Genomic DNA, 15,939 nt, shown 5'->3' on the forward strand with positions numbered 1-15,939 from the left:
ACACACACACACACAGACACACACAGACACACACACAGACACACAGACACACACAGACACACACACACACACTAGAAGCCCTGGTGGCATACTGGTTAAGAGCTCATCTGTTAACCAAAAGGCTGGTGGTTCAAATCCACCAGCTGCTCCTTGGAAACCCTATGGGGCAGTTCTACGCTGTCCTATAGGGTCGCTATGGGTCAGAATCAACTCAATAGCAATCGGTTTGGTTTTGGTTTTATATATATTTAAAATATACATATATATATATATATAAAAATTAATATAAGACAAATACCAAAATAAATTTCAGGAAAAAAAAGGAACCTATATGTATAACTGATATTCAACAATACCTATAATTAATATCTGAGAAAGATGAGAGATTTTGGCTTATTCCTTATAACTTTTAAGAACATTGATATTTTGGGGGGTGGTGGTTTAAAGACTCAAAAAGAATTAAGTTTATATGACAGGCTATGAGGGTTGTGTTCTGGCCAGCCCTTTTACAGCTGCAACTGTAAAGAGAAGCACTGGAGGGTATGAATGGCATAAAGTGCAAGTCACATGACTACTCCTCTCTAGCAGATTGTTTATTTGCTCTGTGGCAAAGAGCAATCTCAGGAAAAATGTCTTCCTGGCAGACAGCCAGGCATCATCATCCCCCCATTTGAAAAAAAAAGGCCACAACCTGTTAGCCCCAATGGAGCAAATCAGAGAAAATTAAATGAAAATGAGCCAAGTAAAACTACAAATGGGCACAAATAATTATTATAAAGCAATAGTTCAAGACAGACTCTTCTTTCTCTCTCCTATATTGATTTCCTCAAATACAAAAGACCGATGTAAGTTTAATCAAATTCAGAGTATTAAAACGCAACTATATATACTACTGCTGCTGAGTCGATTCCGACTCATAGCAACCACCCCTGTAGGACAGAGCAGAACTGCCCATAGGGCTTCCAAGGCTGTAATCTTTATGGAAGCAAACTGCCACATCTTTCTCCTGTGGAGCAGCTGGTGGGTTCTAACTGCCAACCTCTCTGTTAGCAGCCGAGTGCTTTAACCACTGGGCCACCACTGGGTGGGCATAAAATATTACGTAAGAGCACTCAAAAAACCCCCATAAATATAGACTCAAATAAGCATAAAGAAATGCAAGTAAACTAAATAAACTTTGACAGGATGTTACCAACAAAAGGGAATAGTTAAAACTCTTTTAACGTTTAAGAAGATAAATTTTAAGAATTAATACCAGCAAATATGGTCCTTTGGCAGCCCAGTCTCTGGAATTTCCTGACCCATATTTCTTTCCTGCTAAAATAATCAGTGGGATACCTTCTTTCTGGTACAGCTCTGCAGCCTCAAAAACATCTAGCTGTAGATTAAAACAAACACAGGAATCTTTAATAGACATTTTGATCCAGTTACCCACTGCCTAAGTACTTTTGTCTATATCCTTACCATTTGTCCTGATGGAAAATGAATTGTTTTAGGGGCTGGTTTTCCAATAAACTTATTAAAAAGCTTGATATTTGCAAAAGTGCCTCTTGTCATCACAGCATCATTGCCTCTTCGGGCTCCGTAAGAGTTGAATTCACGAGGGGTAAGGCTACAATAAAGTTAGGAAAGTGAGTTTCATTCTAGATGGAAAATAACCACACATTATTGAGTTGTAAAACTTACTCAAAAATTGGTTTTTATTATGAAAAATTTTAAGCATATACAAAAGCAGAGAAAATAGCAAATGCCCATGTGTCAATAACCCAACTGTAATAATCAACTCATGGACTCTCGTTTCAACACCTATTAGATATTCTGATGCAAAACTCAGATATCATTTTAACTATAAAGTTAAATAAAAAAAAAAAAGACAATAATTTCTTAGTATCAAATAGTCAATGTTAAAATTCCCATTTTCCCACACAGTAGTATTAATATATATATATTTTTTACAGCTGGTTTGCTCAAATCACAATTCAAATTAGGTTCAATAAATACATTTGGCTGATGTATCTCACGTTTCTTTTAATCTACATGATCCCTCTCCCTTTCTTTCCTCCTTGTACTTTATGTGAAAAAACTGGCTCTTCTGTACTACAGTTTCCTATATCCACATTGTGCTGAATGTATCCCCACAGTATCGTTTTACACAACCACTAGAAGCTTCTAAATCACTGAGAAAGAAATATCCTTAAAAATATGCTAAAACCCATGTACATACCCTCTGTTTGTCAAATACTTAGCAGCAGCACTACTCCTAGCGATGCTTCCAGCAGGTGATATATGATCTGTCATGACAGAATCTCCCAAATATAATAAGACACGGGCATTTTCAATAGGCTGAAGTGCAACTGGCTCTTTGGTCTATAAGGTAAAAGTTTAAGGCATTTCTTTACAAGGTTTTTTTTTTTCCGTAAGTTCATAACAATCTTTAAAAGACCAAATAGTAAAGCAGTACTTACAAGTTTATCAAAAAATGAAGGACATCTAATATAAGTGGACTTTAAATCCCATGGAAACAAAACTGAATCAGGTGCTTCTAAGGAATTCCACCGTTTATTTCCCTTCTGTGAATATGGTTTTGATTGATGAACCAAATGAAAGATAAAATGGAGTCAGAAAAGGAGGCTTATGAAAATGATCAAGGGAATAAGAAAACTAAGTTAGAATGAAAAGAAAAACGACTTCTCCACTTAGAACGAACGCTAAGATAGTGCCATCTATAATAAAATACTTTTGGACAGAATGAATAAAGATTTGCTCATTAACTCCCAGCACACCAGCTCTTCAGGAATACCCAAAGAGTTAAGTTTAAATATAAACTGAATATAAGGATTCCATAGAGTACAAAAAAGCTAAATAATTTAGAAATGTATGTTGTTAAACAGAGATTGAGAACGTTGTGGGGTACACTGTTAATCTTTAAGAATGTTAGTATGGAGAAAAACTCTTGATCTCAATAAGAGAAACACTCACGTGCTGGGAGGGTAACTGGTGTGATTTAGTTTAACAATTCTCTGGATCTAAAAGCTAGTATTTAATTAAGAAATATGATTCAGAATGCTAATACCTCACTGGAAGCAACAAAATGATTTATCTTACTTTAAGCACTTCTGCTTTTTTCAATATATTTGTCCTATATCATTGCCTATTGGTCCTGTTTTCAAACTATATCCAGAATCGCCCCATTTCTCACCACCTCAATGCTATCCCAACAGTCCATGCCATCAGCATTTTTTACTTTGGATTGCTGCAATTGGTCTTCCGGATCCCACCTTTCCTACCCAATCCTCTCCCCACAATCTGTTTTCAATACACAGACAGAGCAATTCTTTAAAGTACATCATGACACTCCTCTGCTCAAAATCCTCCAATGGCTCCCCATCTCACTTAAGGTAAAAGATTAAGTTCTTATATAACTGCCAAAAATCTGGATCTGGAGCTCCTTTTTCTGACACCACTTCCTACCACCTCAAAAACCCAATGTGTTTGGACAGCACATCTCAACATTTGTAAAGAAAAGACAAGTGTTATTTTTAGTTGCCATCACTGTGATCAAATTACTTAAGAGAATGCTCTAGCCACCCTGGCCTTGATGAGGTTCCCTCCTTAAGGCCTTTACACTGATTATTCCCTCTTCCTGGGAAGTTCTGCTCTTTGTCCAGATGTATAGCTAATTCATTCTCCTCCTTCAAAACTTTGCTCAAATGTCATCTTTTCAGTGAGGCCCACCCTTACCTACCTACACAAAACTGCAATCTGCTCCCCAAATTTTGCACTCTTGGTTCTCCTTACCCTGGTCGATAGCACTCATCATTTTTTAGTATACTGGTACATCGTAGGGGCTCAACAAATACTAAGTGAATACATACTTTTTCTGCACTCGTATTTATATTCTCTTTTCTTAAAATAAAAGTGTGTGTGTCTGTATGCTTGTATGTTTATAAAATATCTCTGGAAAGATGCATGAGAAATTGACATCGCTGGTTGCCTCTAGGGAGGCATGGCATGGATGGCTAGGAAATGGGTAGGAAAGAGATTTCACTGTTTATGCTGCCATTTCTTTTGAATTCTGAACCATCTGAATGGGAGTGACAAACAAGGGCAGTTTCTATGAGGTGTGCCTGCCTTTAGTATGCCAAATACAAGTGTGTGCTATACATTTCTAATAAGTAAATAAAATAAAACTCAAATAATCCAAGCAATTCTTAGTTATCAGAGATTTCAGATACAAAATGACTATACCTACTCCTCACTTGTCGATTATCTTGTTACCCGACACTTCACATTTACAACAGTAGAAGAATCTACTATCTATTTTGCACATTAACGACGTACATTTGGCAATAACGAATGCCGAGGTGAGAGGCAAGAGTAACAATGGCTGTGACGGTTAAGGTTATGTGTCAGTGTGGCTGGGCCATGATTCTCAGTGGGTTGGCAACTATGTAATGATGTAATTTAACAGTTATGTAATGATGCAGTCACCCTCCATTTTCGCACAACTTGATCTTTGGAACCTAACCATATCGATAAGTAAGGAGTGGGTGTATTACTCATTAAAAACTATGTATTCAAAATTACATTTTTTGAATTCAGTATTTTTATTCCATTCAGAAAGCAAGATGCATGAAATAACAGATTAATACAACTTTATTAATCTATTTAAAAAACAAATGACATTCTTACCTCTATTTTCTCTTTCAATGCTTTAAACATGGATAATATCACACATTCTTCCTCTACCTGATGGACTTCTTCTTGACTAGGCCAAATATCATGAAGGTAAATGTTCTTGCCAGTAGGGTCAGTACCTGGTTAAGATTTTAACATGATATTTGGTTAAAAAAAAAAAAAAAACTCCCTCAAAATGTTCACATCTTTTCAAGGACATAAATTATTCAACAACAAGGTGCTTTAGGCTTAAGAAACTGGAAGAACTAATTACTTCCACATTTTATATTCTTCACATAAACACAGAAAAGACTAACACTACGCATTAGGGTTAAGTTTTCCTGAAGTACTTTAAAGAACAGATGGTCTAAGAAGCATTTAAAAAATACAACTTTTGGGGGGGAAAAGTGCACGCAGACGCATATATAGATATATATAGATACACACACACACACAGACACACACAGACACACAGACACACACAGACACACACACACAGACACACACAGACACACACACAGACACACACAGACACACACAGACACACACAGACACACACACACACACAGAGGAAAAGATACCTAGAGGCTCTGTCTGGAAATCTATGTTCACTGTGCCTGCTATGGCGTAAGCTACCACTAAAGGTGGAGAGGCAAGGTAATTGGCACGAACACAATCACAAAGACGACCTTCAAAATTTTTGTTTCCAGATAAAACTCCACAAGTAACCAAATCACCCTGAAAAAAAAAGGAATACAAACATATATATTCAATTAAAGAGATGGTAGAAACTTGGATAATCATATATAAGTAGTTTCAAATATTATAGTTCTCAGGGCAAGGCCACCAAAAATATATTATTAATTATTAGATACGGAACTATCAATCCTGCAAATTAAAAAAGTTACATGTTTACATTATTAAATAAATGATTCTTTTAACCAATTTAAGATTCACAAGCTACTCTCCCCAAGAGGTACAAGGACTACAGATATAGAAATACATCAATATATGGTTTCTATCATTTAACAACAAAACATCAAATAGTTAAGAAAACCCATTTGGATGTCTTGCTGATCTACACGTTTTACCTGTTTCACTGCATTTAAAACTGCTTCTGATAAGGGTGCTGTATTTCCCACACATGTTGAACATCCATAGCCAACTATTTCAAATCTGCAATTCAAAAAATAAACGTGATGGGACAGCACATCCTAACGTTTGTAAAGAAATGACAAGTATTATCTTTAATTTTCATCACTTCAATAAGATTCCTTAAGAAAATATTCATGACGAATAGGTTGTTAACTTTTTATCAATATGCTCATGCAATGTTAAGCAATCAAGTCTCTCAGGCATGCTATGTGTACTGAATGCAAACCTTTGAGAAGCCTTGATACTTAGTACATTCTCCAGTTAGAGTTGTTCAACTAAATACTGACAGCACCCATCACTCTACATAAGAAAATTCCTCTTACACTATCTGCTGAGACTATAATGTGACATTTTAAAACACTGGTATTCTACTTCCATCTAAATAATCCCATAAATAACTTTCAGCTACTCTTCTAAAAGCAGAAAAATCTAAAAATTATCCGACTTGCAAAAGAACTGATTTATGTGAGATATGTTCCAGAATGTATACTAAAGACACTGCTATTATCAACTCTTTTTTTGTGATTATGTAAGAAATATAAAAGTTATTCCCCAAAGTTCAGAGACAACTTAACCAATGTATTAGAGTCAATAACCTTATTTAAAACAAACAAACAAACAAAAAAAAAAACCTCAATTAAGATAGTCAATAAATGCAACCTATGAAATTTTACTCTTTTCTGAACTGATTTACATAACTCATGGAAATTATGTACTACTGGATGCCATCTCTTAAACTGCCTATCACTGTGACTTGGTTTTACCTGTTTGTCCTTCTAACTAGGCATCCTGATGCCAGAGATCATGTCTCCTACTTTTCTGTAACCATTACAGCGCCTTGTTCATTGGATATGTCCAATAAATGTTTCTGACTGATAAGCCCTCAAAGATTGTGTGGTAAATGGCAAAATAACAAGATAAGCTAAAGAAATTTACATATAGCCCATTTTTCCTATCTTTTCTTTGTCTACGAATGGCCATAATAAGTAGCTTCAATACTTTGCTGAATACTAATGTCAATATAAAATGGTAACTGTCACTTACCCGAGCTTACTAAGATATGGTAATACTCCACTTGAACTGAGGTAATGTGTAACCATCCCACTGCCTGGAGATAAGCTTGTTCTGATATAAGGTTTAACATGCAGACCAGCTTCAACAGCCTTTTTAGCCAAGAGACCTGCAGTCAACAAACATAATGATTTATTACGGCAATTTTCTTTCCCCTCTTTCACTCATATTAAAGTAGGAAGTAAAAAAGAGTTTAACAGGCTGTTCCCTATTTCATGTTATAGCCAAAGCCCAAAATCATGAATTTACTGTCATTAGTTTGTCCATTTTATCCTATTAATTTAAAACAAATAAAAAAAATGGTAGTAGCCTTTACATCGTAGATTTTAGGGTACAGACCACCATCGTGGCGTCACGTACATTACCAGAAACAATGATGCGCATATAGACCATTAAGGGAACCATTATTAAAGTGGCATGATCACAATAAAGAAGTGCATTCCTGGGTGGTGCAAAGAGTTAAGCACTCAATTACTAACCAAAAGGCTGGAGATTTGAACCCACCCAGAGGTGCCTCAGAAGACAGGCCTGGCAATCTGCTTCCAAAAGGCACAGCCTTGAAAACCCTATGGAGTTTTACTAAGAACAACAATCATAATAAACTAATAGCAATTTAAGATTTACTGTGTTGTTGTTGTTAGGTGCCATCCAGTCGATTTCGACTCAGAGCAACCCCATGTGACACAGTAGAACTGCCCATAGGGTTTTCTAGGTTGTAATCTTTACGGGAGCAGATCGCCAGGTCTTTTTCCTGTTGTGCCACTGATGGGTTTGAACTGCCAACATTCTAGTCAGCAGCCAAGCGCTTAACCACTGTCTAGCCAGGGCTGCTCAGCATTTACTATACACAGTTTTATTCATTAATTGTTCCATGTGTATCTAATTGATTTCATTTATATTCCTTGTCAACAATCTTTTACTTCCTTTACCTTCCCAATGGAATCTAGCACACTGCTATGCTACGTTTCTAACAGATAGTAAAAAAATACTTAACTATACTTCTAAATTAACAGAAGCAGATACAACCAGAACTAAACGACATGTTAAGTTATAGTAAAAAACACAAACAAAAAACTGAACTTATCTTCTATGTAATAAAAACAAAATAATATAAACCAACTCCAGGTTCCTTAAGGCTTACTTAAAATCTGAGAAAATCTCTCGTATCAAACATAGACATTGGTACTTACACATAAATCTAAGAAGTAAAAAGTGAATATAACAGAAAAGCAAAAATAATTGAGCAAAGGAAATGTATGGCCATAAACCACAACCTACCTGCAGCGAGCATGACAGATGGATTGCAGTTATTGGTACAACTGATAACTGCAGCAATGACCACAGACCCATGAGACAGCTTAAATTCACTTCCTTCATACTGAATAGAGATGGTATCATTTTGTTTTTCAGCTGCAATTTGGAAGCCTTTAAATCCAACCTATATAAAAGTACATATAAATATAAACTATTCTGGACAGCTACAGAAGAAAAGATTGGTAAAAATATAGCAGATCCCTGGCATTTGAAGACTTAAATATTTAAAGTTCTGACTATTTGTGAGTGACACTGAAAGTCATGACATTCAGTAGCTGTAACTGAGTTGAAGAATGAAATCTGAACAGTCAGGATAAGAGTCTGGTGTTCATAAGCAAAGCTTCCACCTACTGAATTAGTCCAGCCAACTACCCAGGATCTACTTCTTATTTTGCTTTGTTGTTCTCTATTCACTCCTGCTTACAGTAATTCTAATGATATGATGAGACAGCACAAACTTTTTTTTTTGGTTAAAAATAGCCCTGAAGATTTGCTTCAAAAGAATCCTGTGTGGGTGTACATGTGTGCAAACTGATAAAATTGGCTATGATTTGATAATTGCTGAAGATGGGTGATAGGCACATGGGAATTCATTACACTGTTTTACTTCTGTACAAGTTTGACATTTTCTACAATAAAAAGCAACTATAAAAAGAAAGGCTCTGAAAAGAAAGCCAACTACTAGTTCTCAAAATAGAACAGGGAGAAAGTAACAACACTGAAGTCATGATCCTTGACAGAAAATATAAACCCCAAAAGCCAAAGGGGACACTTGTTATTCAGTTATATTTTAATCAGATTTTATAAGCATAATTACACAGAGTAGTGGTTTTCTTTTGCTGTTGTTTCTTTTCGTTTTAGTCTGGTGAGTCACAAAGTCTAGAACAGTGCTGACCAACAGAACTCTCTGGGATGATGGAACCCTTCCATGTCTGCGCTGCCGATACAGCAGTCACAGCCACATGTGGCTATTCAGCACGTGAAATGAGGCTATTATGACTAAGAAACTCAATTTTAAACTTTATTAAATTTTAACTAATTTAAATAGGCATAATCAACCTCCAATCCTTACCGTGAAACTGGAAATAAGCTTATCAAATTTAATGACTCCCATACTGGACAAAAGAAAAAGAGGGGTTGCTGGTGTGTGACATAACACATAACAATCTTAACAGTGGGTGGCATTTATACGTCACGTTGTTGGTTCTTTACTACGTAGACAGCACAAATACGAAGTGCGACAAATAAAGACAGCAATAAAGTAATCTACCTTTTCATTTAAGCAAGCTTGGAAATCACTTTTCATATCTGTCACAGCAACTCTATCCTGAGGTCTTTTTGGGCCACTGACAGACGGAACTATTGAATTCAGATTAATCTGAATCACCTATGGAAAGCGTGAAAGAAAAGAATTAGAATTTACAACAACAGATTCCAATTCATGTATTACTTTCTGAAGAAGAATAAGTATATGCACATTTGTTTTAACACAATTTGTTTTAATGGTGAAATACACCCACCCCTAGAAATAAAGATTTTAAAACAAGCCCGTTTAAATTTACGTAACATATAAAAATTTGCTAAAAGTAAGATTAACAGACTGTTATGCAAATTACCACAATACCAACTATATAGTCTATATAGAATTTCTGGATGCCCAAACGTTTTCCCCCACAAAGATAAATACTGTCTTAACAGACACCTGAAGATAAAGTAGATGCCTGTGCCAGCTATCTATTAAGTTACTGCTGCTGAGCTCTACGTTCACCCTTCTTTGCCTGCTCTGTGATAATGCATATGGACCTAGTAAACATTTCTCCTTTGTCAGCTCACATGGTACTAAGCCTGGTCAACAGAGGGTGCTGGAGGGACATGGCAGTTGGTTACAAGGTGTCTTGCTTTCCAAGCTCCTGTAGACCATACTTATATTCCTTGGTTGAGATAGTATATTTTGTTAAAACCCCACTTCTCCATTATGTTTCTATTTCTTCTAGTATTCCTACCATTTTCCTTTGTGCATTTTACTTCGGATATAATCAATCCAAACTAAGATTCTCTTCACTACAGTGTTCAAAATTATTTAATAACCCAGTTTATTCTGATTGATCATAACTGCAACACCTGCTTCTCTTATACTTTCACGTGATGGATTTAGCTGATCCTGCTCTTTAAGTGTATATTTAAGGAGTTTCTTTAGAAATCAACATCCTGATAAGTTTTAGTATTTTAGTTTTATTTCTTAATCTGATCAGTTTTTTTTTAAAAAAATAGGCTAACTATTCTACTTTATTCTAACACTCAAATTTTTCCATTTAACTTTTCTTATTCTTTCCATTTATATCTTTTTTTTTTTTTTAATGTGGACAAAGTACTAAATGCAAGAAACAGAATTAGAAGTGATCTGAGAAATGATCAGAGAAGTTAGAAGACTTGCCCAAAGTGTCACATAAATTCATTTCTATGGGTTCTATATTGGTCTTCAATATTCCTGTATGTATTCATTTTTTCCACCTAACATGCTTACTGAATATGTATCTACAATGTGTCAGGCACTGTTTTAGGAGCTGGAGATACAGTGCCAAACAAAACAGACCAAGTTCCTAAACTCATGGAGTTACTTGCATTCTTGTTGGGGGAGGACAAACAAGTACACAAATTATTGGTAATGACAAGCAGTGACACATACTATGAAGAAAAAGAAAGCTGGGTGAGAAAACAGATTTCCCTACAAAGAATAGCTTAACAATTAACCAGACCTATGATAAGAGCCAATTATTTTAGATCCCTGACACGCTCTTAGAAAAAGAATTTTATTAAAGTAAGACTTTCCTAAAAGTGAATTCTACCTAGCATTTCAATATAAGTATAAATTTCCAACAGATAATACTTTCTTAGATTATAAAATATCTTTAAAAACACTTAAGACTACATAATTATATACTCCTTTCATAGTAGTGGAAATTTTGCAAAATATAATGATAAACCAGATGCAGACATCGTACAAACAAATATTGTGGGGGGACAGTGTAATACTCTTACTATAAAGTTAAAAAAAAAATCAGAGTGATAAATTAAAAGAGTCGATTATACATTTTAAATATTAAAAAAAGATAAACTCAATAAAATGTTATTTACTGTTAATAAGTTTGTGCAAAATTAATGAATAAAATCAAACTACTGGGTCACAAGTAACATACTTGTTAAGTAATAATAATAGCTAACGCTTACTGAGAACTTACTATGTGTCTGGAATTGCTCTATACATTTGTATTTAATCCGTTAAGAATGAGGTAGACATTATCCTCATATTTTACAGGTGAGAAAACTGGAACAGAAAGGCTAAACAAATTGCCCAAGGTTTTACAGCTAGTAAGTTGCACAGCTGGGATTCCAACCCAGGGGGTCAGCTCGGGAATTTATACTTTAAAACTATTACAGGACTGGGCAGTGTTTCTTTCTGTTGTACAAAGGGTTGCTATGAGTCAGAACCAACTTGACAGCACCTAACAATAACAACTAAATGGGTTATTCTGCATATACCTGGGAGTATTCAGGTTCTCCTGAAGAAGTCTGGTCATTTTGAAACAATTTCACAGCTTTAAGGTATATTTCAATTGACTCTAGTTTGGCTTTGTCAAAACCTAAAAAGAAGATGAGCAAAAAGAAATCCAGTAAGGAATATTTGAAATCTTTTGGGGTTAAGGTGCAGAATTCCAACGATGGGCAAAAAACGAAATTACATATTATTAAGTCCTCAGAATACATTTCTTTACAAATTAGTACTTGGTATTTTCCTCAAAAGTAGTAAATAACTTTATCTTTCATGAAAAATCTACAAAACACAATACCACCCCTCCCTTTAAAAGTTATTCAATCATAGACACAATAATGAATACTGAGCCAGTTCAATAAAACCACCAAACAATACTGTTTGCAGAATAAAAACCAATAATGAAACTGAACATAATAGATTTCTACCACCCACGAAGGGAGAAATTCGCCACTTTTCCCTAAATAACAAGCAACGTTAATAGTCAAAATGAAATCGAATAAGCAAAAGAATAGCTTCACAGAGCAGAAAAATAAAGAGATCTAACAAGATTTTCCAGAAATTAAAAGAATTTAGATGCTAACAATTTAAAAAGTTTCCAATTAAACATCTGGGTAGTTATGTGTAAGCCTGGTGAGAATAAACAACCGTGGCAGACTGTATTTTCCTACGATGGGCACAATATATATCCCATCTCACATGTTCTTACAATGTAATCATCACATTCATCCATCAAGAGGTGAAATCTATGTTCATTGCCCTTGGACCTGAGCAGACATTTGTAACTATCTTGACCAAGAGAATATGATGGAAATGATGCTGTGTGAATTTTGAAGCCAAGACATAAAAGGCAATGTGATTTCCACCTGGCACTTCTTTCTCAGGATATTTACCCTTGAAAAGTCACCATGTTGTGAGAAAGCCCAATCCACATGGAGAGATCACACATGGGTTCTGGCTGAAAATCCTAGGTGGGCCTCTAGCCAACTGACAGCACTAACTGCCAGAGCTGCATGTGAATAAGCTTTCATAATTCCAGGCCCTGGCCTTGAATGGCCCAGACATCATGAAGCAGAGACGAGCTGTTCCTGCTGTGTCCTATCTGAGTTACTGACCTCATAGAAATCATGAAGTAATAAATTATTGTTGTTTTAAGTCACTCAGTTTTAGGAAAATTTGTTACACAGCAATAGATCACTAATATACTAACTTAGATTAATATGCAAGGAATGAGGCATCTCTAACCATTTCTCTCTTGAATGTTCTACCAACCAAAATCCAGGTAACAGAAAGCTTTGCATTAAATGGAAACCATTCCTTTCAGGGTTCCAAATGACTAGTCATGTATTTTTGCCATTTGACTCATTAACTTATAATAATCTGCCCTCAAGCTGAATACTAGAATATACCCCAAAAATATACCTGTGATTAGAGATGAGTAGCTCAGCAATGATCTCTTTAAAAAAAGGGAAGTGGATCAAATGAAGAAGAGATCCTGTTTTTTAAAGAACAGCAGCCTTATAAAATATCAACGTATTGTTTTTCAGGTAGTTCCTATTTTAAACTAAACCGTCAACAGAAGATGGTGAAAGTTCATGATAATCAAGCTACGAAAAGATTTGGAAGCTGCAGCTCTACGCTGTTTTTCACAAAAGCCTGTGCTTATTCTTTAAGATAGAGCACTGGTTCCCAAACTCTTTTATCTGATGTCTTCTCCAATCCTGGGTATAGGAAGGGACAGCTGTGAATACCCTCAAGATTGATTTCCTTTAAACTGCAACCTAAGCAGAAGTAAAGGTATCCACCATTATGGAGAAAAAGCGAGGCAAAGATCAGCAGTTTTGAATAACTCCTTGCAACAGCTGTGAAAGGTCTTAAGGACTAGGATTTGAGGACACAACATTATGAAGACATCTGAGGCAGTTTATTTGAGAGCCACTGTTTCAAAGTAAGTTTCATGAATATTAATTAACATGCACAAGGTAGTAGTAATTATAAAACGTTGTCAGACAGACACATCAGAAATACAACACATTTATCCTAATGATCTTATATCTTCTTACCTGTATGTTCTAAGTGTTTTAATGTCACATTGTCAACAGGGAAAAAGCTGAGGATAGCACCATATTCTGGGCACATGTTTGCTATTGTAGTTCGATCAACTATAGATAACTGTGAAACTCCACTTCCAAAAAACTCAACAAACTTTCCAGCCACTCCTGCTTGCCTGAGGTGCTATAAAAAGGGATACAGAGAAACACATACAAAAATTAGCAATGATTAAGGTTAGCATGGATTCCCTTGAAATTATAAATTATAACCAGTACTAGTGACAGTGAAGAAAAGAGATCCTTTATTGTTCTCATGAAACATCAACTTATTCTGGTTTTGTGGGTATTTTAAGCTAGCCAACAGAATAAAGTTCAAATTCCACGGTTAATCAATGCAGAAAAGTGCCTGAAAGCTTAAGATAGGTAAGATTCACAATTTAACATCTCTGAAATAGGAGTACACACTGGAATTGATGGTGTATCAATTTAGCTGACAGCCCTTTTTCTTGCTTAGCAATACATAAAACATTAGTGCTTCTAACTACTGATGGATTTCAGATTTAATGAAACGTTAATATACCGACAAAATTATATTTCAATAAAAATTATATACTGGTTAAAAATTCTTCAAATTCCAACTATTGGCCCAATTATTTACAGCATCATTAATTATAGGTAAATTCTACATTGGTGGGATTAACGTGGTTTTTTTTATTATTGTGGTTTAGGTGAAGGTTTACTGAGCAAATCAGTTTCTCCTTAAACAATAAATACACATATTATTTTGTGACATTGGTTGCCAACCTCGTGACTTGTCAACACTCTCCCCTTCTCTGCCTTGGGTTCCCTATTTCCATTCACCCAGCTTTCCTGCCCCTTCTGCCTTCTCGTCCTTGCCCCTGAGCTGGTGTGCCCATTTAGTCTCATACACATGGTTGAACTATGTGTATTACTGTTTGTTTTACAGGCCTGTCTAATGTTTGGCTGAAGGGTGAACATGTGGTTTTTAACTTGATTCCTGCTAAAATAATTTTTTAGTTTACTACCAAGTAACTGAAATAGCTATTCACCTTTTCTAAATTACAAAATGGTCTCAGACTGGTTTAGGAGAGTGCCTAGGGAGGTGACTAAGAAATAATCAATAACCTCTGAATGACATTAAGCCCTAATATTTAGAGTGCTAGGGATCACTTAATCGAGACTGCTTTTTATAGATGTAGAAACTCAAGCCTAAAAGGAAAACAATTCTGTACACTTATGGCTACATTTTTGAGGATGACAGAAATACAGATTAGATATACCAAACCAAATGCCGCTTTCACCAAATTAATGAGGTATCACAGAGTACATTTTGGAAAACAATACATAATTAATCCTATAAAAATCATAAATAGCCTTAAACCAAAAATATCCACTGAAGTCTTCTTAAAGCCAAACAATAGTTTAGCTTAACTAGAAAAAAAAGTCTGCCTTGAGCACTGTGCTCTTTTAAGATCTGTCTATATGGGATCAAACTGACATCAGCAACTTGAAAGATTAAATAGGAAAAGTACAGGGCAGTGAGTTTATGTTAATGGGGAACAACTTAGAAAAATGTAATCAATGTCACTGAATCAATGTATAAACTTGAACTGGTGTATGTTTTTGATGTGTATATTCTCAACAACAAAAATAATAATTAAAAAACAAAAAAACAACAACCAACCAAACAATAGTTTAGCTTAACTAGTAAAGAATGTCTGCCTTGAGCATTGTCGTCTTTTGAGATCTATCTATATGGGATCAAATAGACAACAACTCAAAGATTAGATAGGAACCTTAGGGAACAATGAGTTTATGTTAATGGGGAACAATAAGAAAAGGAAAGTGAGACTAGTTGCAAAACTCGAAGAATGTAATCAGTGTCACTGAATTGTACATGTAGAAACTGCTGAACTGGTGTGTTTCTGCTGTGTATATTCTCAACAACAACAAAATAAAAAAAAATCACAAATAGAACAGGATCTCAAAAAATAAAAAAATGCAACAAGGGCAAACATATATAATAGATTAAATTTTTGGATCAATAAGCCAAAATGTCAAACACACAGACAATAATATTGTTAAGAAAAAAACAACCAG

General features: G+C 35.2%; 1 protein-coding gene across 2 annotated transcripts in view; it reads right to left on the reverse strand.

Annotated features, from left to right (window-relative positions):
• IREB2 (iron responsive element binding protein 2) overlaps positions 1 to 15,939 on the reverse strand; it is a 45,166-nt gene that overhangs the window by 4,829 nt on the left and 24,398 nt on the right. Inside the window, exons 9-20 of one of the 2 annotated variants that reach the window (XM_004387466.2) lie at positions 13,831 to 14,002; positions 11,758 to 11,858; positions 9,488 to 9,604; positions 8,182 to 8,341; positions 6,877 to 7,012; positions 5,769 to 5,853; positions 5,259 to 5,415; positions 4,693 to 4,817; positions 2,466 to 2,570; positions 2,225 to 2,367; positions 1,465 to 1,612; positions 1,256 to 1,378 (exon numbers count right to left, since the gene is read on the reverse strand). In XM_004387466.2, the coding sequence (XP_004387523.1) occupies positions 1,256 to 1,378; positions 1,465 to 1,612; positions 2,225 to 2,367; positions 2,466 to 2,570; positions 4,693 to 4,817; positions 5,259 to 5,415; positions 5,769 to 5,853; positions 6,877 to 7,012; positions 8,182 to 8,341; positions 9,488 to 9,604; positions 11,758 to 11,858; positions 13,831 to 14,002 (1,572 nt within the window). Of the gene's footprint in view, positions 1 to 1,025; positions 1,379 to 1,464; positions 1,613 to 2,224; positions 2,368 to 2,465; positions 2,571 to 4,692; positions 4,818 to 5,258; positions 5,416 to 5,768; positions 5,854 to 6,876; positions 7,013 to 8,181; positions 8,342 to 9,487; positions 9,605 to 11,757; positions 11,859 to 13,830; positions 14,003 to 15,939 lie in introns of those variants that run through there. The other variant, XM_023741662.1, reaches the window with a different exon arrangement.

Source organism: Trichechus manatus, unplaced genomic scaffold (genome assembly GCF_000243295.1).
Source record: "Trichechus manatus latirostris isolate Lorelei unplaced genomic scaffold, TriManLat1.0 scaffold00186, whole genome shotgun sequence".
Lineage (NCBI taxonomy): Eukaryota > Metazoa > Chordata > Mammalia > Sirenia > Trichechidae > Trichechus > Trichechus manatus.